Source organism: Magnolia sinica, chromosome 7 (genome assembly GCF_029962835.1).
Source record: "Magnolia sinica isolate HGM2019 chromosome 7, MsV1, whole genome shotgun sequence".
Taxonomy (NCBI): Eukaryota; Viridiplantae; Streptophyta; class Magnoliopsida; order Magnoliales; family Magnoliaceae; genus Magnolia; species Magnolia sinica.
The window spans coordinates 66,981,686-67,007,583 of record NC_080579.1 but is presented as its reverse complement, the minus strand read 5'-3'; the positions used below and the strand labels follow the sequence as shown (position 1 = coordinate 67,007,583).

The 25,898-nt window shown below is 40.0% G+C and overlaps 1 protein-coding gene across 5 annotated transcripts in view; it reads left to right on the top strand.

The window, feature by feature from the left end:
* The window catches only part of LOC131251411 (phosphoinositide phosphatase SAC6-like), a 139,018-nt gene that overhangs the window by 70,909 nt on the left and 42,211 nt on the right, over positions 1-25,898 (top strand). For all 5 annotated transcript variants that reach the window (XM_058252091.1, XM_058252094.1, XM_058252092.1 and 2 more), the window contains 5 exons: positions 13,373-13,459; positions 13,599-13,676; positions 14,177-14,247; positions 14,333-14,431; positions 17,274-17,373. In XM_058252091.1, coding sequence (XP_058108074.1) covers positions 13,373-13,459; positions 13,599-13,676; positions 14,177-14,247; positions 14,333-14,431; positions 17,274-17,373 — 435 coding nt within the window. The remainder of the gene's footprint in view (positions 1-13,372; positions 13,460-13,598; positions 13,677-14,176; positions 14,248-14,332; positions 14,432-17,273; positions 17,374-25,898) is intronic.

Below are 25,898 nucleotides of genomic sequence, written 5' to 3'. Positions count from 1 at the left end.
AGTGTCAAGCGAGATGTAGCGAAGACCATTGAGCAGTGTAGGACTTGTCAACTGGTGCAGCAGAAAAGGCAAAATATGGGATTGTATACTCCTTTGCCACTACCACATGCTGCGTGACATGATATTAATCTGGATTTCATGTTAGGCTTACTGACGACTATTAAGAAACATGATTCCATCTGTGGTTGTGGATTGTTTTTCTAAAATGCCCCATTTCATTCCGTTCTCTAAAATATCGGACGCCTCGAACATTGCTAAACTCTTTTTTGAGGAGGTGGTGCACTTTCATGGTCTACCTAAGACAATAGTGTCTGATCACCATGTGTGCTTTATGAGATATTTTTGGAAGACACTATGGCACATTAAGGGGACAAAGCTTCAATTCTCATAAGCTTATGATCCTCAGACAGGCAGACAGATTGAGGTCGACAATAGAAGTCTTGGAAATCTACTCAGATGACTTGTGGGGGATCAAGTAAGGTCTTGGGATACATTTTTCTTATAGTTGAGTTAGCATATAACAATTCCATCAATAGGTCCATAGGCATGAATTCATTTGAAGTTGTGCATGGGTATAAACCTAGGAAGTCTATAGATCTCATACCTATGTCAATGTTCCATAGGCCCTCAGGGTTAGCACATCAGTTTGCACGTCACATACATGATTTCCATAGTGAGATCACGAAGCGAATTAATTTAAATAATGAAAATTATAGAGCACTTGCTGATTCTCATCGCAGATTTTAGGAATTCTAATTAAGTGACTGTTATGGTTCATATGAGGTCCAAACGGTTTCCACAGGGAGCTGTTAAAAATTGCAAGCGCGCAGTGCATGAGCATACAAAATACTAAAGAAATTGGGTCCTAATGCTATGTAGTAGACCTTCTGACTAGAATTAGTTTTACCTTTAATTTGGAAGATCTATTATGATATAAGGGTTCTGTTACTTCACCATTTGATCCATTTCCAGACCCTTATATAAACCATGACCTGCTCCCTAACCCATGTCCATTTCCCGACCCCTCTTTTCAACCTTTACCACCCGTACCATCCATACCTACGAGAAGAGGGGAAATAAAGGATATTTTAGATGAAGAAATGGTTTCCATTATACATGATGGATATCAGAAGTACTTAGTCAAGTGAAAGGATAGACTGGTGTCAGACTGCACGTGGATCACGGAGACAGCTTCTACGACTCGATCCTGATATCCTGGAGCGTTATTGGAGTTTTATTTCGTCAGGGGTGGATCTTTCTTTGCTGGGGAGAGTTGATGAGGACATCAGAGCACCATTCAGGGTCTACCAGAGGAGGAGATCATCACTGGTTTCCATCTGGATGGATGACCACTACATGTGCCCAAGTGCGCCGAGTGGACCATTTTGAAGACCTCACATGCATTTGATGCATCTTTGAAGATCCTACACTAGGAAGATGCATGTGGGTTGCATTCTCGAGGAGTCTGGATCATTGGATTAAGTGCACACATCGATTAAACCATTGGATCACGTATGATGGGCTTTGGGCCACTCTTGAACATGGACCACCCCATTAGCCACGAATAATTTAGATTTATCTGTTTTGAGTACTTTTTGTTATTTATTTTATTATTTTTGAACCATTTTATGTTTTAGTTGAGATAGGGTTTTTTCTAATGAGATTTCTTTCTTGAGAGGTTTTTTGTAAAAGTCTCTTTCCGAGACAATAAAAGAGAAGGGGGCGTGTGGAGCCCTAATGTCATTAAAAAAGAAGAAGATAACTTTCTGTTTTCTCTTCTTCATGTGATTTGGACAATACTCTATGTGATTTGGAGCTTGGGTGTGGTGTGATTAGATTCCCCATTCAATGGAGGTGCGAAGCTTCCCATATATCATCCTCCTTTCTATCCAAAAGAGTTATTTTCTCAAAACTTCATCTTTCTTCTTCCCTTCCCATCTAAAACCATCTAAATCATCTTTTTCTTCAACTTTTCATCATTTAACTTCAACCCCAACCGAACCCAACTATTAAGGACACCAAACCCTAGCCAATGACACACACTTGTGATTGTACGACCACATGTGCGAGCCCCTAGGCTGACTGTACGAACAACTTCTCAATCCCTTAATTTTCCCTTGCTTCCCTCATCAAAATCCCTTGATTCATCATCCCTAACCCTACCCTAAACCCTTGATCCCCAATTTCTAAAAACCCTAATTCCAGAATCCCTAAACCCTACAATCTCAATTTCTCTCATAAACATAAAACCCCAAACCTCCAACTACTTAAATTCGTAATTCCCCTCAAGTAATATCCTTGCCCCAAAATTCCCTATAGCCAATTAACCGTCGAAACCCTAAATTTACCTTTCCCCCAAATTGCTCAAACCCTATGCTAATTTGCATTCTAATCAAGCAAACCCTATGTAGTAATAGTCATTCCCTTTTGAAATAGACTTATTCCTATATTAATTAGGTGTTCTTACATCCAAAAGATCCTAATTTCTAGAATTCAATGATCATGCATGGCGTGTTTTTTTTGTTTTTTTTTTGTTTTTTTTTTTTAAAATTGTGTCCTACACTATTCATAGTTTCATGTTGGATTATTGAGATATTTGATGATTTTGGCGTGATTTGTAATTTTGATTATTTAATTTAATTTTCTTATTGATCTCACCTCGCCATTTATCCACATGCATCCGTCTTGCATCAATAAGAAAAATACAAAGTTACCCTTGGTATGGTATATTGCAGTTTTACACAATATAATGGGGCCTCCTAGTGAACTATTTTTTTTTTTTTTCCATGAATGATAGGATTAGACGCAATGTGTAACGGCTTGGTTCACAATGTGAGGGAGTAGGAGTAAGTCAAGGACACTGAGTGATATTTGTTTAAAATTCACAACATAAAATTTTAAGGGAAAAAGGAAGTATCTTAAAGGGCAAAGATCTTTAATATTAGAGGCATTCATAGGAAGGATTTAACATTTAGATATCTTGCAATCACTATCACCAATGTGGACATTGTCATCGGCACAAAAACCCGTGGTGATGGTGGAATTGTGGTCCCATTTTCTGAATTTAAAATGATATGATATACTCTATTGGAATCCTAATATGAGAAGTGGCAGCAATGAAGTTTTCAAACCAGGTGAGGTGACTACTTCAATTCATAAAGTGATTAATTCAACTTGTAAATCGTTCTCTTCTCTCACCAAGCATAGAAACCAGGTGGTAGTGTCATATATGTCTCCTCTTGAACATCACCATGAATCGTTCTCTTCTCTCACCGAGGAGAACCAATTTTAACTAATCAACATGAGCAAAACTCTCCTAAGAATCAATCTCATATTGGTGATTGAAACCTTTGGCCACAAGATGGGCTTTGTATCCTATGATCGATCCATCTGATTTATGTTTTGCAGAGTAAATCTGTTCGTAACTTTTTTTTTTTTTTCCAAAAGAGGGGGGGCCATGCCCCTAGATCTTTGTTGATGAGGAACAGACGATGTACAAGCTATATTTTGGGCGGGCTCCACATTAAAATAATTGGGCCTCACCTATCATATTAGAGAAAAACAGAAAAGGAATGGAAAACAGAGAGGAAAGATTGCCCTATCTTCCCTGCTAGATTCTCAAAAAAACAGATTACTGAACTTGGACTGCTCCATTTCCACGCAGAATTGCACCTTCCCTGAGATGGTCAAAACCCCCAGATAGACCAGAGCACGTTGCCCGAACTGAGGTGGGGGAGGAGCTGCCCCGTCTGAGCCGGAAATCCCTTAACTGAGGATGCTTTGCAGTTAGCAACTTGGAGAAGGGAATCCGAAACCCGTCGGCCTGAAAGGGGCTGGGTGGACTAGAAGGGGTGATTACCCAACTCCTTTCTTGATTTTGCGATGTTGAACCCGGCCCATGCCAGCTTTATCCAAGACGAGGTTGCCTCTAATAAGACGGGGAAGATCTGATGGCCTGAGATAAAGACGGTCCGAGGAGCCGCTACTAGCCAGATTAGCAAGCCCATCAGCCACAAAGTTCCCTTCGCGGAGCGTATGGGAGTAGCGGATGTTCAGGGCTTGGGTTTGCTGGTGTATGTAGCCAAGGGAGTACCAGAGGTTCCAGCCAAAAGAAGAGGAGGGGGAAGAGACCGCGTCGAATAGAATGCGGGAGTTCGTCTCAACAATAATGGAGGACAGCCCCATGACTTTGCACAGATGAATGCCGTCAGCTATTGCACGGGCTTCTGCCACTAAGTTGGAGACATGACCAAACTGGTTGTGGAAGGCGAAGATCAAATTTCCCCGATGGTCACGACAAACGTCTCCCCCACCTCCTGCTCCAGGATTGCCCTTGGCAGAGCCATCAACATTTAGCTTGATCCAGTTCTGAGGAGGCTTAGCCCACTTGACAACATAGGCACTCATGGAGGAGTGGGGGGCGGATGGGATCGCTCGAGAGCCTCTGAGGACTAGCTCTTGCCATGTGGAGTGGTCAATATTGTGGAGAGGCGAGCCTATCTCAATGAGCTGGTTAGAGATTCTGAATATATTGGCGTCCGCTTTGAACGTCTTGTTCTCAAATCTGGCTCCATTCCTACCTATCCAGATTTCCCAAACAATGACAGGTGGGGCAAAGCCTATGAGAAGTCGACGCAAAGAGGAAGTTGAGGCTGCAGATGACCATTGATGAAAAATGGCTTAGATGGACTGGTTATGGGTAATCGACATTTGGAAGAGGGTGGCGAAGTGGGTCCATACCGCAGATGCGATTTTGCTGTGGACGAAGAGGTGTTGGATATCTTCGGCATGGGCCTGGGTACTGAATGTAGCATTGATGAGGAGCGAAGGAGGGTTGGGGCTGGTAGGGGGAATGTGGCTATGCTGACAGGGAGGGGTGGTTGGATGGGCCGGGAGATGGGTGGGTTGGGATCCAGGATGGAGTCTGGATGGGAGAAGAAGGGTGGAGATATTGCCATTGAGGGATGGCAGAGGAGGGGTATTAGAACCATCTGGAAGGGCTAGGGGAGGCACCAGTTGGGCTGTAGGTGGGGGAAGAGGGGTTATGGGGCTGGTTGGGTGGTTGTTGCTGCGGAGGGAGCTGCTAGTCGTAGCCGCAGACAGAGAGGAAGGCCAGTGGGATTGCCTGCGAACGATGGCTGTGCTAATGGGGGAGGTGGGGTGGCTAGGCTGTGGGTGTTGGGAAATAGGTGGGGCTGGTTGGTGCAGGACGTGGGTGGGGTGGCTAGGCCTTGGGTGCTGGGAAATTTGTTTGTAACTTACCACATGCTTCCTTTTGGCAAGTCAACTAGATCCCAAGTCTTTGTTTATCCAAGGCTTTCATACATTCCGTCATAACAACTTTCGAGTGTGGATTGGCTAGGACATCTGCAACCTTGGTAGGAATAGAAATGGAAGAAAGAGAAGAAATATATGCACAAGAGGAGGAGATTTATAAGTTATAGAAATTACTGATGGAATGGAAGTATGCGATTGGTTCGCTTTTTTCCATGTAATAGGTAAATCAAGTGAGGACAAAGGATTGGATGTGTCCAATGAGTTAAGGGTGGGGGGTGGTTAGACCAGCTTGATTTTTGGGATCAAGGCCTAATTTTTTTATAATGCACATGATGAGTGGAGTCGATTTCTCACACACATCGGGATGGGCTTGGTGATCAATGGTGGGTGTCCCTCTCCCAACTATTTCTCTTGGTGTGGCCCACCTGAATCACGAATTAGCCTGATTTTTGGGCAAAAAGCCTAAAGTGTGATGGCATATCTAATGGGGGTCCTTTTCCTGGCTGTTTCCCTTGGTATGTGGTGTAGCTAACAAATGAGAATTGTCAACTATACACAATTATATCAGACTCTACAATCAAATCATACTCAAATCAGCCCTTTCTAATCTCCATCTTTATTTCACATCTCTTTTTAGATGCCCAAAATCAGTATTACAGAAACTTGATAAACAAAGGAGGGATTTCTTATGGAAAGGGGTGGAGGGAAATCATAAACTTCATCTCCTGACTTGGAGCGAGGTTTGCTTACCTCTAGGCAAAGGCGGTGCGAGGATTAGGGATCTCGAAGCTATGAATATGGTGTTGCTTGGCAAGTGCCAATGAAGATTCGGGGTTGAAGAAGGAAGGCTCTGGAGAGACTTTTTAGCTTATAGGTATGGGCTGGAAGATAAGTGGTTGGGAGTCTAAGAAGTCATCTCTCTATTGGGCTTTAGCAGTACGGAAAGTGATTCTTGTGGTGTCCACCCCAATTATTGCCACATCAGCCTTCTCCCTAGAAATCAGCGATCGCAAAGGTTTTGGGAGGATACGTGGTGTGGGCCTAGACCTCTATAGGAGGATTTCCCTTCATTAGCTGCTCTATCCCTACATGAGGACATTGCTATAGGTCGTTGCCACTCTCTCTCGGGGAGCGGAGCATGGTGCCCTCCATGTAGAAGGGGATTTTTGAACTCAGAGTGCAATGAGCTTGCATGTCTGCTTCAACGTCTTCAACATTTCTTCCCCTCTCTAGGCTTGTTCGATTCCTTGGTGTGGTCGGCATCATCATCCGGTTCTTTTTTGGTAAAATCCTTTAAAAATATGATATGGCCTTCTTGAATTTCTTCTGAAAACATCCCTCCTTTCGAATTTTGATTCTATGGGGCTCTCCCAAAGGTCCTCATGGTTGGCGGGCACGAAGCAGATTTTGATGTTAGATAATCTTCAAAAGAGGGGGATGATTCTTTCGATCATTTGTCTTTTATGTATGAGCAATGCGGAATCCGTAGATCATCTTCTAATTCATTGCCCTTTCGCTAGTCAGCTTTGGAACCAAATCTTCAAGTTATTCGAGATCAATTGGGCCATGCCTTAATTAGTTCCGCAACTCATGTGGGCTTGACATGGCATTCTTATGGCGAAAGAAGGGGTAGTTGTGTGGCGGCTTCTCTTTATGGTTGGTATGTGGAATCTTTGGTCTGAACGCAATGCTTGGTGTTTTGATAACAAGCGCAAATCTCTGGATTGGTTCGTGAGGAGGGTTAAAAGGGACATAGTCGAATGGGCTACTAGGCATCTTCAGGAAGATTTGAATGTATTTTGTTCTCTGTTGGAAGTGTAACCTTTTTTGTTGGTTGAATTCTCTGTCTTGACATTGTAAAGCTGTTTTCAATCAAATTTATTCATAATCCCTCAAAAACATACCCAAACTCGCCCAATCCAAGAATATAGATTCTTCCATTTGAAAAGAAAGGGAAAATAGTGTAATAACTAGTGAATAATCAATCTAAGCTTTCACCATGGCCTAGATCATACACCTCACTTGTGAAAACATGTACTTACACAAACCCTAGATAAGGGTTGATGCCCAAGGCTTGCAGAGAAGAGAAATGTCCCAAAAGCTGCTGAACATTTTTTGTTTATTGAGTTTTTATATAAAGGGAAACAAAAGAGAAGCCCTAACACTAATTTGTGCCTTAAATTAAGCATGAACTAGGGTTGGATGCATTGTTCGAAGAATCCCTAATATTATTGAATTATCCCCGATATTATCCATATCTCCAGCTCAGCGATACCAATAACACTAGTAGTATTAGAAATTCTAGGTATCGGTGATGTATCACCAAGTATTGGCAATGTATCGATAATTCGATATTACCTATGTATCAGAAATATTTTTGACTATGTAATTCTAGGTATTGATTGTATTGCCAATGCATCGTCAATATTTTGAATCGTGTAAATTCCAGGCGTTGCTTGTATCACCAATGTATTAATATCGGAAAAAATCAGTTTTTTTTAAAAAATCCATTTCATTTTTTTTTTTTTTAAATGGACGCATTCTTATATGCAGTGTACAATTTGATTATATCATGATTATCGTTATCGCAACATGGGTGATATCGAGATCACAATCTTTCATTTCCTTTCCAGTTATCGATGATTTCTTAGTGAAATATAATGTTGTTGATATTCTGAAATATTGATGGATGTTTGGATGAGATGGTTGAACTAATTTCTTATGACATGACATGCTTTTAGCCCCCCCCCCCACCCCCATTAAATGAAAACTTATTATGTATGTGTTCTTTTTACAATTGTTTTATTTGTAAATATGCAAATACGTGTATTTTAACATCTCTTGAAGTTTTACTAAAAAAATCCACCAGGTTTCCACTTGTTTTCCCCATGATTTCTTACGACATCACATGCTTTTTGGGCCCCCTATTAAATGAAAACTTATTATGTATGCATTCTTTTTATACTTTTTTTTTTTTTTTTTTTTTAACTCCTAAATATGCAAATACGCGTATTTTAGCATCTCCTAAAGTTTCACTAAAAAAAATCTACCATGCTTCCCCATGTTTCCCTAATGTTTTCCCACATTTCCGGTTATTTGCGATATTGATATAGTAGAGAATGGTTTGATGATTGTAGTGTGAAGAAAAGAGAAAGAGGAGAGTTTTGGGAAAGATGTTGTGTTAGGCTCAACATGCCCTGACACAATATCTTATTATAATAGAGTATATAGTACACCGCAGGAGGAGGAAAATGTGCACATGCACTTACATTAAAAAACTTTATTAAAAAACTATACACTAACATTCTCTATACTCCCCCTAGTCTGGTGTACCAGAGATGGAGACTACCGCCCACATTAGCACAACTTTCTATGGATGAGAGACGAGTTCCAAATGGGGCCTGTCAAGCTATTTTAAAGACCCCACATGCATTTGACGTGCATCGGGAAGACCCCACATTGGGGTGATGCATGTGGGTTGCTTGGGAGATCATTTTAGTTATAGGATTTCTATTTCGTGTCGATCCGACCGTTGGATCTTGTCGATCAGGCCATCAGGCCACCAGATCTTTTAGATATGGGCCCTTTGGACTCTGATCTTGCTTTCTTTATGTTTTTTGTTATTTTTAGGAGTAATTTGATGGTTGAGATTGATAATATATGTTTTAGTTGTCTTATTTTGGATGATGGGCCACTTTACTTAAGTGAGTGGCATAGTTGTAATAAGGATGAATTTTAATTCCGAATTTTTAATTATAAAAGCACATGGGGGGTGGAGTTCCAACCCTAGTGGAGATTTGAGAAGAAAAAAAAGAAGAGACAAGCTCTCCTATGTGAAGGAATTTTTCTCATTGTTTTTTATTTTTATTTTAATTTTAATTTTAATTTTTATTTATTAGTATTTTTTTTTTAAAAACCTCCCTTCCAATTGAATTGTGGAAGGGTACAAACTTGTTTGGTGGTGGATTCCCCAAGGTACATCATTCCCCTTTCTCATCTTCGAAAGGTATTCTTCTTATTACATTCTTCCTTTCTTTTCTTCGAAAGGTATTCTTTTTTTTTCTTTTATTGTCTTCCTCTTTTCCGTCCCATTACAACCTTCTAAACCTAGATCTTTAATTTCTTATTTTTTCCAATTTCTAAAAACCCTAATTCCAAAATTTCCAATTCCCATGAACCCTAATTTTCCTAATTTCAGATTTCCCCCTTTCTTAACCATAATTATAAAACCTACAAATTTGTCCATTGAGTGTGGAACGTGCCTATGCTAAATTAGAAGTTCTATCCTTCCATCGGTTCTAGTTTTAATTGATTTATGTGATTTCTTATCATGCAGGCATGTGATTTAGGTTAAATCAGATTTTATTTCCTATTGTTTACTCTTAATTAATTGGTAGGTTAGCATCTTTTGTTAATTGAATTACTTTATGGACTCTTTCATAATCTCCACGTTGCATGATAGCATTAAATCATCTGTCCTGCATCACTAAATGAGGAATCCCTACTATTCAACAGCCATGCAATAATTCGATAATTTTCCTTTGTCCAAGACTTGTATGTAGCATTTGTAGAGCTTGGAGGATCATCCAAAATATACGACAACTTCTCACGGTCTCCTAAGAACACTTTTACAGATTGTGTCCATTGAAGATAGTTGTCACCATTCAACTTAGTGGAGGTAATCTGCAAGGGGTTGGATTCAAGAGACCTCGTGCCAAGAGATGAGGGCCCTTTGTCAGCTATAGGAGACTCCAAGTAAGAAGGATTGATTCAAATAACTCTATCTCACTCAATCCTTCAAGGGAATAAGAGATAAACCTCAAACAAATAGCAATCATCCAAAATAACACGAAACCTTGTAAAAAATGGCCCAACTGCACGTCCATTTGAGGTTAAAACCTTTTCAAACATGGATCTTAGGTAAAAAAAATCCTGCATGAGTAGCTTGAGAGGAAGATTTCGGTCCACCTTGAGCAAACAAACCAAAGAAAAGCTTACCAATTTAAGGCAGATCGAAGAAAAATGGAAGATGGGCCTGAGTTTCGAATTTCTCTATTTCGCCCAAAACACTAAGAAAGGATGTCCAAAAAATTCTGAAAAAATTATGACAAATCTTCTAAAATCAAGATCTATCAAACCCCTATACTTTTAGCTCAAATGGAGTCCATGCGTCCTTAGAACGTTGACGTCAGCAAGGTGACGTGTCGCCTCTCAACCTGTTGGATGCGGAATGCCTGGATCTATTGTCTAATACCAAGTAGAGAATGGTTTGATGATTGTAGTGTGAAGAAAAGAGGAGTGAGAGAGAAGAAGAAGAAAGAGGAGAGTTTTGGGAGAGATGTTGTGTTAGGCTCAACATGCCCTAACACACAATATATTATTATAACAGAGCATATGGTACACCGCAGGAGAATAGGAAAGTGTGCATATGCACTTACATTAAAAAACTATGCATTAACATTCTCTATAAATATTTCCCCTAGCAAAATTTGTAGCGATACCGATACTTTGAACACTGGTTAGATGTTATAATCTCAGCTCTACACTCTTTATTTAAAGGAAAATGACTAAAATACCCCTATCTACTTAAGTGAGACATAAGTAAAGCAAAAATAAATAAAAATTTATAAAATAATTGTGACTCAATGTGAATGTCACGAAAAGATCCTTTTGGGACCCAAAAGTGTACCATGGGTGCCACAATACGTTATCCATTGATGGGTCTACAGATTTGGCCTATTATGGAAGATATTTGGGCTCCTTTCCATGTTCTAATCCATCCTAAAATTCCTCTGCAAGTACATCAACCTGGTCCATCAACATTTGGTTGTCCACATCCTCATCAGTATGGCCTACCTAAATCATGGACCAGCCTGATTTTCGGGACTTAGGCCTAACATGGTCTAACGCATCTGTTGGTTGGTGTGGATTTCACAAACACATCACAGTTGGCCCACCCGAGCCCATCCGCACTTTGCTTGCATGGAAGGTCTCTTGTGAACAGTTCATAGGAGGTCCATACTCTCTCTCTCTCTCTCTCTCTCACACACACACACACACACACACACACACACACACACACACACACTATAAGTTGAGAGAAACTTTGGACACAATTATAGTACTAAGTTGTAGCTCAATTGAAATCATTTTGCGCTGTACATGTTGATTTCTCTATATGATCCCTATTTTCGTCATAAACCTATATTCTATTGGTAATTTGTCATAACTTTTATTCCTTGACTCTTGGTATTGGGGTCTTAACTTGCTAAAGTCTTATTCAACTTGCACAATGTTAGGCCTGTTGGAAAGGTAACTTGATCGGCTACTTGGCCAGTGTATTCAAAGGCATTCCCCTGCACACCTAGGAGTTTTGGGCCTGTTGTGCCTTGCCTGGAACCTGGACGAGGTGTTTGCCTCAGGCGCATGCTAACGCCTAGTGCCTGGGCATGCCTAAGCGTGCTTGAAGCACCTACGACTATTTATGTTATGGAACCACCCAGCAAGGCTGCAATACACAAGAAAGGGCTTTTAAGCCAATTTGAACAACTTTGCAAATTTCCTTGGGATATTCTTTCCCCAAAGTTCAATAACTTTTCTCATTTCTATATCTTCTTGATTTCTTTCTTCTAATAGGGTGTTAAGTTCATCACATTGGATTTCTTGAAAGCTATTTGATCTTTTTTTGTGTCGTAAAAGAGATTCAAGGTGAATCAGGGATTTGAGGGTAATTGGAAAATTTAGGTTAGAGAATTTGGGGATTTTTGAAAATAGGATTATAGGGTATTGAAAATATAGGGATTTTATCAAAACTATGGTCTTAGATTTTGATGAATTTGGGGATTTAGAGAAAATGGAAAATTTAGGGTAAGGATTTAGGAAATTGAGAAATTAAGATTTAAAATTGGGCATTTTGGGAAAATGTTGGGCTTCAGGTTCAGAGGAATTGAATGGTATTGACTTTGATTATTAACCAAAAAAAAATTAAAATCTTATACCCCTAAATAATTAAATGTTAAATATTTAATTTGTAAAACATAAAATTGCACCCGGAATCTCTGGGCATGAATATGTTTTTCGGGTACTTTAGGGCAGGTGCTCCTCGGGTGTGCCTAGAGCCTTTAACAATACCGTACCTGACTGTGCCATCAAACCAGTGTTGTATCCTTGGATGGCGAAACTAGGATTCTGTCTTGATAATCATGCTGGTTATGTGTGCCTTTTGAGGTGCATGTAGGACCATATTAGCAAGATTAACATGTCATCATCGTCTTGCGTTATCTTGTGATCCTTTGACATGTTTTTTTTGGATCCCAAAGTCCTTCCACATCAGACCACCAGAAAAGGTGGTGTTGTTAGCGTAGTAGGAAAAACTTATCTTGCAGTGCAAATTCAGTGCTGATGCTGACGATGCGGTCTAGAAGTATAGGAACCATGCGCCTTTGAAAGCCTATGCATTCTCATCTTCTAGTGATATAACCCAACTCCTTAGAAGCAAGTAAAACAAGATTCTTCGAGGATGAATCATCGAGTAGCACGATTTATTCTAGAGTTGAAGACTTCCTGCCCTTTGCGAACCTTCCCACAACTCTGCATGTTGCTACTTGAGTTGCAGCCACTCTTTTTCTCATCGTTCCTTGCTTCATTGTAAACATATATAGTAAAACTCCCATGGATTGTAGTATCAGCTTCTTTCCTAATTGGTTACTTGAATGGTTGGAGATGGGGAGTGGATAGGAATTGGGCAGACTGTATCTCGAAAAAGTTGTCTCCTGCTATTGGTTATCTTTCTGTTGTTGTATCACCTTCTTTCCTAATTGGTTATGTCAAGGGTTGGAGACAGGGAAGGTGATTGGCGGTGGATAGTTATTTGGCAGACTGTATCTCCAAAAAGTTCTCCTGCTTTTTTTTTTTTTGTGGGGGGGGGGGGGGGGGGGGGGGGGGGTGGGGTTGGGTTTCTAGACCATATTTTAGCATTGTATGCGAATATCTTTTTTTGTCTGTTCTTCTACACTTGATTACAGGTTTATCTGGAATGTTCTGAATTTTGCACTATGTGAAATTTTGGCATGTTGATTTCTATTTTTGTTTGTAGATTCGAGGGTCTATTCCAGTATTGTGGGAGCAGATAGTTGATTTGACTTACAAGCCTAAATTTGAGATTGTGAGACCTGAGGAGGGGGTGAGTATTATTATTATTTTTTACTTTTCTGATGTTTTGTTTAGTAGTTGCTTTTCCTGAGCTGCCATGTTCAGTTCAATAGGGATGCTCTTATAATGCATGGAGGAAGACTGATTGCTGTGAATGTTCTATGTTGCAGCCTCGTGTAGCTGAGCGCCACTTTTTGGACTTGAGAAAAAGATATGGTTCAGTCTTAGCTGTTGACCTTGTCAATACGGTATATCTAAATCAATACGTTTCTCAAATATTGGTTTTCTTTTGCTTTATGACTTATCTGGAACAATGCACTTATCTTTCATTGTTGAAACACCCACATGAACAATGTTTTCTAGCAGACCATAATGTACATCCTTCAATACATGCATACAGATATTTGCCTGCATCTGTGTGTGTGTGTGTGTGTGTGTGTGTGTGTGTGTGTGTGTGTGTGTATGTGTCTGCGCGCGCATGCATGTGTCCGCGTGCGTGTGCAGTGGGTGTGCGTGTGCAGAGTGTGTTTGCGTGCGCGTGCGCATGCTGGGTGTGCATATACGGTATGTGCGTGCATGCATGATTTCTGTACAGAAGGCACATTTGTTTTTATAATAGAGGCCAGCTATCTGTAGATATGGATTTTTTTTATTTTTATTTTTATTTTTTATTTCATACATATTTTCGTGTTTGCATGATATGAATTTAAGCTGTTATTCCTTTGCCATCTCTCATCATGTTTATCAGCATGGAAGTGAAGGACGGTTGAGAGAAAAGTATGCAGATGCAATGCAGAACATTTTTAGTGATGATATAAGGTACTTCTATAGTTCTTGTTAATTTAAATTAAAAAAGAAGTTCATATTCTTCTCTCACTTGGCTAATTTCTGCTGTATTATGTAGATATGTACACTTTGATTTTCATCAGATTTGTGGTCATATTCATTTCGACCGCCTTTCCATCCTCTATGACCAAATTGCAGACTTCCTTAAGAAAAATGGGTACGTTATTTATCCTTTACAGACCAAAGAAATTTTCGGTTTTGACAATCCATTTAAACTCAGTGGTGCTTGTCAGTTAATGTGCTGCATACATTACGGTGTCATTGTCTGCTTATGTATTTGAAGATTTTTTTTTTTGCCCTTAATCATTTCATCGTCATCATGGCCTTGCTTTATCATATGTTAAATAAAACTCTTACGAGAACTAATTAGTTTTTTTTTTCCCCTCGGCAGTTAGTAATAGAGGTTTGATTTTTATTTATTTATTATTATTATTTTTTTTAATTTTTTTGGGTGGCACTGACTTCTGCTTACATTTGGCATAGAGACGGAATAATAGATAAGGCTACCTTATGAACCTATACACTCACACTTCCTTTATTATCTTTAAGAATAATGTGTTTTGCAATATGGTATAGCTAGTGGATAAAAATGTATGGGCATTTAAAACTGGATATCAAACATGGCTTCCTTAGGAACCTACACTCCGACACTTCATAATATAGTATGTCTCATGGATAAAAATGTATGGACATGTATTCAAATCTCTCTCTCTCTCTCTCTCTCTCTCTCTCTCTGTGTTCATTAGATAGTGTGACATGGCCACTTCTACCATTCTGGCTTTTGCCATGCCAGCACTTGGGGATGCTTGGACACTACTACCTTTTGGGTGGTGGCACTTGGGAACACTTCAAAGTCTGTACAGACACAGTTTCCTAATGATGTCATTGAATAGTGCGATATGCTGGACACTTTGAGGGAGGCATCCGAACATATAAACCATAGATTTCTACTTTCATTATTTTCAAAATTTTATGCAAATTTCTTCTGGTAATCCGAAGATTTCATTCCTAACCTGCACACTAGCTCCATTTTGTTGTTGTTGAAGAAACTATTCATAACTTAGGACTGTCTGTCACACTCTAGTTGTTTGGCTATTTTTTGTTACAGGTTCCATGACTCATGTAACAAAAAATGAAGAGCTTTGCTCTTTCTTTTCTTTTCTTTTCCTTTGTTGGGGTTCTATAGTTCTTTTAAGATGGTGATGCTCTTAAACACTACTATTTCTTCAGATAATTATTATTGATTTTTTATATTTTGTTAATTGAATATTTGTTAGTTCACATTTCAAGTAATTGGTTTTATTGGAACTATGTGAATGTTCTCTTCTATTTCCCCTTTTCTTTATGTGTTTTTTTAATCATTTAATTTGTCAGTTTGTTTAATTAAGTAAAAGTTATTTATTTGTGTCCAAAAGTAGCCCCATTCCTGGACTTGAGCTTGTTGTGCCATACACTTCAAGATGCTTTGACGCATGGCACACATGCCATGTTTCCAGGTAGACTTGACTCACTACCATGGACTTCAGTATGAATTCATCTAACAAGTTCTGTGACTTTGGATTATTCAAAGGTGGTCCAAGATTTTGTGAGATGCAATTGGAAAGGTGGTACACCCATGTTTCGGATGTGATACGTCTTTCTAACCTTGGTTCCATCTTCTTTTTCTTTCTTTGTGGGTCTGTTGGCTCCATTAGATTCTATTTCGTTTGAGAGTGAAAGGAAAAAGATGCAGAATGGAAAGGGTCCTCTGTGCACAATTTGCTCATGAGGAGGCTTGGGGTTTGAAGTATTGAGTCCAATGAAAGTTGTAATTTGGGATTCTGTGAAGGAAACCTTTTCCCATGTGGTTCAAGTTTTTGGTTCAATGCTTTTGTAGAGTTACAAAGGAAGATTTTACTTGAGTATATTTTGGAAGTTTCTGGTGGGTATTAATGTTCATTTGAAGTTGTTAGTTCCTGTAATGAAGGGATAGCCACCTTGAAATTTTTTGGTTGACTCCTTTTGAAAGCAGTTTACGCCTCTTAATGGTGCAAAAGAACTCCTGCGTACTGTCCCAGGACTTAATTGAGCTCAGACCCTCATAGAGTTTGTATATGATCTCAATAACCGAATGATGTCCATCACTAGTTTTCAATACCAAGGAGATAGATTGTCGTATCTAAACCTCGTTAGGACAAGAAAAACTCTATAACTAGTACTCTTAGAATGGTGAGAGAAGATTTTCTTTGTTACAAATGGCCTAAGATTGGAGAATGTGTAGTGCTTAGGTGAGTCTTAGGGAAAGGTCACTTTCATTGAATAATTAAGGCACATAAATGGATGATCTTAGTGTGGTGGACATATCCATGCATCTTTTGGTCGATACATGTGTGTGCTTTAATGAAAGATGCATGTAAGTACGGTGGATGCATGTACCTACATGAGGCAAGGAGGTTGGCTACAAGAGTGGGGCTAGCATCCATGTGGGAGCATCATGAGAAGATGGAGAAATCATCACAAATTTAAATCTGGGATGTAACTTTCGTGGGGTTGACGACAACAGTGACAACAGCGATAGGCAGTTGTTACATCATATGTTGAGTCTTGTGCATGTGGTGGAAACTATGATGGTGGGCGAGGCTTCGTTAGGGGCCTGAGACAAAGAAGCAATTTCACACCATGAAGAGAAGGGCAACATGCATCCATTCCTCTTATAATGAGGGTATGGAGGTAACTTCTTCAACAATGAAGGACAGTTGTCTGTATTGATGACGTGAAGGTAAGGAAGTAATTTCCTCAAGTTTACAAGAAAATCACCAAATGCCCCAAGTTAAATGCTAAAATATTGTAATTAACTAATGACTAAAATACCTCTTTACAACAAAACAAAGTACATATTCAATCAACAGATAGCTGATCAATGTAGAGCTGGATTGAACTGTGTTGTGGCGTTCAGTATGTATGTATTCAACTGCTTATTTCCTCTATGTAACTTGTGTACTTTCTGCGTAATCTTTTAGGTACTTTATGTTGAATACAAATGGTGAGAGAGTTAAGGAGCAACTTGGTGTTGTAAGGACGAACTGCATTGATTGTCTGGATCGTACAAATGCCACCCAGGTAAAGTAACATTGCATGGTTTCAGTTTTTCCTAGAATAAGGAAACTCCATCTTGATTGTGATTATTATCATTATCATAGCCATGTCCCAGTTATTTGTGTCTATTTTCATAACTCGATTGCTTGGCAAAAGTTTGCCAAATAGCGTCCCACCTACTGTTCAGAGTATCTGTATCATTATATGTATCAATGATCAGGGTTACGGAAACATATATCGATATCGCTGATATTATTGCCGATACTTAGAAAAATTTCGTTGACTGAGGGAAACATTGGGAAAAACGTGGAATGTTTCAGTGAAACTTTAGGAGATGTTAGAACACACATTTACACATGTAGGAGTCTAAAATATTGAAAAAAAAAACAAAACCAACTATAAATAATAATTTTCTATTTTCTAAAGGCATAACCATGTGTGATGGGGACATCACGCACGCACGCACGCACTCGCACGCCATCCTCCCTACGCCCGTATGCCAGAAGGAGGGCCCCACCGTCGATCTGGATCGATGACAACGTCCAGAGAGGGCCTCCTAGTTAGAAGACGGAGTTTGGTTCATTGAAGTGGGCTTGATAGTCAAGTAAAGCCCATCATGGGATCTCATGATCAGGGCCCGCTAGTCGAATTAAATTCATATTTTAGGTTTTGCTTATTTATGTTATTTAGAACATCATGAACGCTTTAAATTTCTTTGATTGGTTTTTACTTTGGTTTACTTCATCGCCAAGTAATAGGTTGCGCATATGACGCGAGTTTTGGGGTATAAGGTTTTCTTATAAATAGGCACCCCTTGTAGTTTTTTTGATTCATTGAAGAAATAAAAAATTCCTACTTGCTTTTTTCTACTCTCTGAGTTTTGAGTTGTGGAAAAATTCAAGTGGGTGCGAAGCCCTCCCTTTTTAAAGGGCTAACTACTGTGGTACGAAGCCACGCCTATCCCAATCTGCCCCTACCTTCTTCCATCCATATCTCTCACCTTCTACAATCATTTTTGCTTTGAATCCACCAATTTTTACAGCCGTTCTTATCCCTACAGCCAGTTTCCAGAATCTGGCCCTGTAAGAGGACCGAAACTTCGGTGGAGCACTGCGCGCAGACCGTACGTCGGATCACCATGAAACTTGGAGGTTTTGAAGACCTCCCCTAGCCGACCAGGGCCGAGGAGGCTGTTTGGGGAATCGGGCCCCGCTCGCACGTGCGGCCAGGTTCATGCACATGTGCGCCAGGCCCTGCTGCTGTCCTCACGCGTGGACTTTCATTGGTTCAGGTTTTCCTTCTTATTTTCTCTCTTTTTATACCTATTTCCATAAACCCAAACCCTAGATTGCATTATCCTTAATTAATTAATTAATTTTATTTATTTATTTTTTTATTTTTTAAACCCTAGGGTTCCTTGAATTGAAATTGGTGAATCCCTTGGATTAGAGACTGGTTACTGCGCATGTGTGGATGGTTTCTATTTCCCTTTGAGCATTGTTTGATCCATAATTTTACTAATCCAGTCCTAGCCTGTGTAAACCTGGACCAGCACAGATTCCTCTTGCTTGAATGTTTGAACTTGTTTGTGGGATGTGGAATTTTTATGTTATTGTTTCTGAATTAGTATGATCTAAGCCTAAAATCTTAAATATCATATTTAAATTTCATGCCCTGCATCAAATTTGGTATTGGAGCTTAGGGTTTTTATAGGGGAATACATTACATGTTCAGGGTTAGTTTGTTTAAGTCCTTCTTGCATCCAGTTTCATCACATATAGCTGTTTAGAAGCCCATAGTCCCTGATATTAGTTGCTGAAATTTCTGTTAGCAGGGAGTTAGCAATTCACATTGCTGTAACTTTCTGCTATTCCCGTATTTTGCCAACTATGTTGCTGGATTTTAGTAACACTGCGTAGTTTCCCTCACATAGTCTCATAGCATCATTTAGTCCTATCTAGTTGCATATAGTCGTCATAGAAAGTCCTTAGGTGGCGTTAGCAAGTGTATGCCCACACGTACGGGTCATGGTTTTGGTTTGCACCCTACACTAAACATGGAGTAACTGCAAAAAGTAGTGGCCAAGTTAACCCAGCAGGTTGATTCCTTGAGTAAGCACTTGGAACAACGCATAGATCAACGCCTTGACCAAATAGAGGCCTCCCTCTGGACAAACCTCACCATTAGGGAAGATGTCCAATCTCAGACAGGTGGTCAGGAGGTTAGACCAAGGAATGGGGGCGGCCAAGGAGTTGGTCATGGGCGCACACTTGTGCACCTACCTCGTGAGAGACATCATGATCAATATGACCCAGATGTGCAACTCCTCAAGGGAGTTAGAGTAGATGCCCCTACATTTGATAACCACTTGGACCCTAAAGCCTTTCTAGATTGGTTCACGGATATGGACTACTATTTTGAGTGGTATGACATATCGGATGTTCGACGAGTCCGATACGCCAAGATGAAGCTTGTGGGGTCAAGCAAAGAGGTTTTGGGCAACGGTTGAGTGAAAGAAAGAAAAAGCGAGGAAACCCCCAATAGTTCATTGGGGAGAAATGAAAGAAATGCTTAAAGAGAAGTATCTCCCTTTCTCTTATCGCTTACGGTTGATTGAGGAGTGGCAGTCTCTTTGACAGGGTTCCATGACTGTTGCTAACTATATTGAGAAATTCGAAGAGTACTTGACCCGCTGCGAGGTTGATGAGGACCCCGTACTCACCCTTGCTTATTTTAAAACGGGTCTCCATCCTGACATTAGGAGAGAGTTGCTCGCTAAAGACATAGACATTATTGAACAATTGTATCAAGTAGTGTTGGATGTTGAGCAATATTTCAAAGCGTCTGTGGGAAGGCGGTTTGACTTTTGCAATTCTAGTGCTAAGGCCAATCCCTCTGGGGCTAAACCTAACATTGGATACCAAAACAAACCTTCCAACAAATTTCAGCCTAGGTACAAGGATGATTAGGGTAAAGAATTTGCTAGGTCTAGTTCATGTGGAAGTGGGGCCACTAGGTGTTTTAGGTGTCAGGGGTTTGGTCACTTTGCCTACCAGTGCGGCACGAGAGAGGGCATCAAAGTACTCCTTATTGATGGGCAAGTAGAAGTCGTGCCCCTAGAGAGTGATGGTGAGGAGGAAGAATATGAGCCAGTAGAAACCCCTAATGATGATGAAAAGGGACCGCAAGAGTTTGCGACCCTCGCAGTTGTGCGTTGCGCCTTTGCTCAAGCCAGAATACGGACGATTGGCGCCGTAGCACGATCTTCTATACTTTTGCAAAGTGTGGGGAAAAGAGTTATAAGATGATTGTGTATAGTGGTAGTTGTGCCAACATGGCATCAACTAACACTGTGAGCCATTTGGGCTTAAAGTTGGAAGCCCATCCTCAACCCTATAAAGTCTCCTGGGTTGATGAAACTTCCATTCTAGTGTTACACCGATGTCTTGTTCCTATTCAGTTTGGATCTTATAAAGACACTTTGGTGTGATGTTGTTCCTATGGATATTGGTCATATTATTCTGGGCAGACCGTCGCTCTATGACAGGGATGTCAATATATTTGGTTATTCAAATGTGTGTACATTCTGGTTTGAGGGCAAGAAGGTCAAGCTAAATCCTCTGTCACCCAAGAATATGACTGGAAAGGAGTCCAGCACACAGAGTGGTGTGAGTGTCTCAAAAGAATTGAAGGAGTCGAAGTCCAAGTTTAAACCGCTCCATATTCTGAATGCCAAGACTTTGAGCGAGAAACGGAGGCAGACTTGATGGTATATGCCCTTGTGGCTAGGGAGAGGGTACCGGAGACTAGTGTAGAGTTACCCACTGAGGCCATTCAGGTAGTGCATGAGTTTCGTGATGTCTTTCTTGAGGATCTACCGGATGAGCTTCCCCCTATGAGGGATATACATCATGCCATTGATTTAATCCTTGGGGCGACTCTACCAAACCTCCTGCATTACAGAATGAACCCAAAGGAGCACGCTGAGTTGAAGAGGTAGATTGATGAGCTCCTAGAGAAGGGTTTCATTCGAGAGAGCATGAGCCCATGTGCCGTGCCCGCTCTTCTTACACCTAAGAAGATAGCACATGGAGGATGTGTGTTGATAGTAGAGCCATCAACAAAATCATAGTCAAGTAATACCGCGTCTTGATGATATGCTGGATATGATAGCCAATGCTACTATCTTCTCAAAAATTGACCTTAAAAGTGGTTATCACCAAATCCATGTACACCCTGGTGATGAGTGGAAGATGGCCTTCAAGACAAAGGATGGGCTATACGAGTGGCTAGTTATGCCTTTTGGGTTAACTAACTGTAGCACCCCGGTTCCTGAAACCCAAGTACACTACTCGTGTTCCAAACACCCGAGCGTTAACCTTTCAAAATACCCAAATTTCACGTACATTTTTTTTTGCTTTTATCAGAGTTAATAAACTAGCTGAGTATAAGCAAATCCAGTATAAGAGGGAGTCCAAGTATACAAAACCAAATATTTCAAGTGGTTACCCGAAAACTTATACAAACCAATGTCTTAACCTTTACAAACATAACAGTATAAATTAAATACAAATAAAATCAGGAATAGAGAGTCGCAAGATCATCTTGCTCCTCCCATTCCATATGAACACCAGCATATGCATCCTCTGCGTCTCCTGCACACTGAATACGGTTCGATAGCGTTAATGGCTATCCAGTGAGGTATAACCCCCACGATTTATCGTATCATCAAGAAAATTAAGCATAGTTATCATAGACAGCTATAACAATTATTACACAATGATTATCATGGAAATCAAGTGAGGTTCAGCAAATACGCATTCATTAAATAAATTACAGAAGATAATCTTGTTTAAATGCATGGATGTATGCACATGCTCCCATTCCTGGGGATATATATCCAGCTGGTAAAAAGTCACCCAAGGAGAACTAGCCACCCGAAAAAGACTATGCAACGAGGTCACCCAAGGATAATTAGCCACCCGGAAAAATACTCAAAGGTACGCCCAAGGAGAACTAGCTACTCGGAAAAGACCATATAATATAAATCGCCCAAGGAAAATTAGTCACCCGAAAAAGTATAGAAAGGTACGCCTAAGGAGAACTAGCCACCTGGAAAAGACCAAATAATATAGATCGCCCAAGGATAATTAGTCATTTAGAAAAGTACACAAAGGTATACCCAAGGAGAACTAACCACCCGGAAAAGACTGTATAATATAGATCGCCCAAGGAGAATTAGTCACCTGGAAAGGTACACAAAGGTACGCCCAAGGAGAACTAACCACCCGAAAGAGATCATAATATATGCCATGAAAATGCATGATTAGCCCAACCATTATTATTCCAATTTTAAACAATCATTTTAAGAAAACTCAAAGGTCACTATGGGGGGTTTGTCACCCAGCATAGGCTGACAGCTCAAGCATAGTGTCTCATTCCACCATCCCTGGCTCACGAGGCTAACAAATAGGGTGTTTAAAGGTAACCTACGCAACTAGTAGCCAATCGTAGTCCAACAAGTGGAACATACCACCGCAAAGTTATATAAAATAAACCATTAAAGCCGCAAGGGCCAAATGTTCAATTTAATGATCCGATCAGAAGGGATTATTCCCTAAAAGCCACAGGGGCCCAAATGATTCATGAGATGGTAATTCCACACCAAACATTCCTTTTAGCCTATTAGACACAATGGCCACTAATTCGAGGACCTTCAAGCATTCTATCAAGTAATCACATATAATGAATTAAATTACGTCTAATATCGATAGCGCAAGCATGTTTGAAGCATTTATTTTAAATCAGAATAGAAGTATTTAAATCACATCTCATGTTCAAATATTGAATTTAATTCCAAATCATCAATCATTTACAAGAAATCAAATCAATAAGAGTGATGAATCACATGAAGCAATCAATAAGATAACTAAATGAAGATGAATGAACAAGCTAACTATCAAGATGAAGAAAAGCTTGAAGGGTGATCCTCACCTTAAGATGTGGATTCATTCCTTGCTTGATTAGAGATCACTAAGGATCACTAAATGCCCATTCTAGCCTAAAATACCATACACGAATGGTTAGGATTTAATGGATTCGAATGTACTCCAACTGTTATGGATTAAAATATGAAAAATAAATAAATTGAGAAATCCACTTCCCACATTCAAATCAGCCATTTAATATATATTTGTCTATGAAAAGCTTCAATGAATGGTTCTAGAGGTCCTTTACCTTACTAATTTGAGATGACCCAAAAGTGCACTCAAACTAGGTTCCAGGCTAGGCTTGCATTGAGAATTTGGACATCCTTCATAGGACAACCAACTTTGTCGATTGAAAGAGGTGGATTCCAAGTTTAGGGAACATGTCATCCTACATTCAGACCATTAAAAGGTTAGGAACAACCATAATCCAACCTATAAGTGAGCTTGGAAAGTTATAAGGGATAGAGAATCCTTTACCTAGTCATTGACTCAACCCGACTCGGCCTAACTCGGTAGAACCATGAACTCACCCTCAATACCAACCCTCGGACTTAGTAAACCCGATTGAGTCAACTCGGAAGTACTTGGATTGATCCCGGTTTTGGACCGGATGCACCACTCTCCTCATCTCTTCTTCTTCCTCATCTTTCTTTCCTTCTCTTTTCTCTGGCCTTCTACAAGGTCTGGATTTAAGCCAGACTCGGACCCATCCAGCCCGAGCCATGACCCCGGAACCGAACTCAATCTGGACTCGGTAGCGGGTGAAGTTTTCATCAACCAAACCCAACTTGGTGAGCAGCCACGGTCCGACCCACCATTCTCCTTCCAATCTCTTCCTTCTGCCTTGGCTGGTCCAGTAGGGGACGTCAGACCCAAATCTGATGGTGAGTCAAAGGCCCGGCTCGGTTTGAACCGAGTCGACTGGTGACTCGTCCCATCTACTCTTCTCCTCTCTCTCTCTCTCTCTCTCTCTCTCTCTCTCTCATCTTCTGCTTTTTTCTCCTTCTCTTTTACTCTTCTTCTTCGGCTTTTCTTCTCCCACCAAGGTATCCCGTATCGGTATCGGTTGGTGTAACGATGCCCTCCGATACTGATACGGATACGAGGGTGTAACGGCCTGTAACGGTGCATTTTTATTTTTATTTTTGTTAAAAAAATATGAAAAAATATGGATTAAATCCGGAATATTCTAAGCATTCTAAATATGCATTCATTTATAAATTGGAACAAGTTTATGGTGGTGTAACGGTCCACTCTTTGGTGAGAAGTTGTATTGGACTGTCTGATGAATTTATGAACCAGATAACCTGAATTTGACTACAAAATTCATATATTTAATTTTCTAAATATCTAATTGATATACTTAACAATTTGATATCATTTCTCCCAATAGTTCTTTAAAAAAATGAAATTAAATTCAGGTAGATGGCGCTGCCAATTTGGGGCTGACTTGGAGGACCAATCCATGCCCCAAATCAGCCTCAAATTCATGCAATTTATTGGCATTATCCCACTTATGAATTGGTGGACATTTATTGGATAGTGAATCATGAAAAAAATCAAAAGGCCCTATTTTAAAAAATAAGTGTCCACAAATTAACAATTAAAACTATTCAAACAAATTGATTTTGGCATTGTGAGTTAGCAATTATTGTCCATAATTTAATTGGTAAATTTTAAGTTAATACATGTCTTGTGTATAATTTTTTAAGGGCCCGAATTAGGTGGGACTCGGATTGTGAAGTGTAGCACATGAGTGTCAAAGTTTTTTGGGCCCCACCCGTGATGAATGTGTTATATCCACACCGTCCATCCATTTTGCTAAATAATCTTAGGGCATGAGCCCAAAAATGAGGCAGATCCAAAGCTCAGGTGGACTGCACCATAAGAAACAACAATAATTAAATGTCCACCATTAAAAATTTATTGGGGGCTACAAAAGTTTTAGATCAAGCTGACATGTGTGTTTTCCCTTCATCCACGTCAGTGTGACCCTATTAACAGGTTAGATGGAAAATAAACATTACAGTGGACTCTCAGAAATTTTTAATGGTGAGCATTCTATAACCACTGTTTCCTATGTTGTGGTCCACCTGAGATTTGGATCTTACTAATTTTTTGGATCATGACCTAAAATGATGTGGCAAAATGGATGGACGACATGGATAAAATACATATATCATGGTGGGTCCCACGTGGCACGTGTACCATTTATGAACTTGTGCGATAAAAGCGCGTTGTGTACCCAGTCCATTCATTTGACGTCAGTAATTCCTATGGGTCTGATCATGAGGTATGTGTTATATCTAAACCGTCCATTCATTTGACGAGCTCGTCTTAAGGCTTAACACGAAAAATAATACAAATCTAATTATCAAGTGGACCACACTACAAAAAGCAGTGGGGGATTGAACGTCTACTGTTGAAACCCTTTTTGGGATCACAGAAGTTTTGGATCAATATGAAATTTGTTTTTCCTCTTCATTCAGGTCCTTTTGACCTTACAAACAGATTGGATGGAAAATAAACATTATGGTGGGCCTACGAATTGTCTAACGG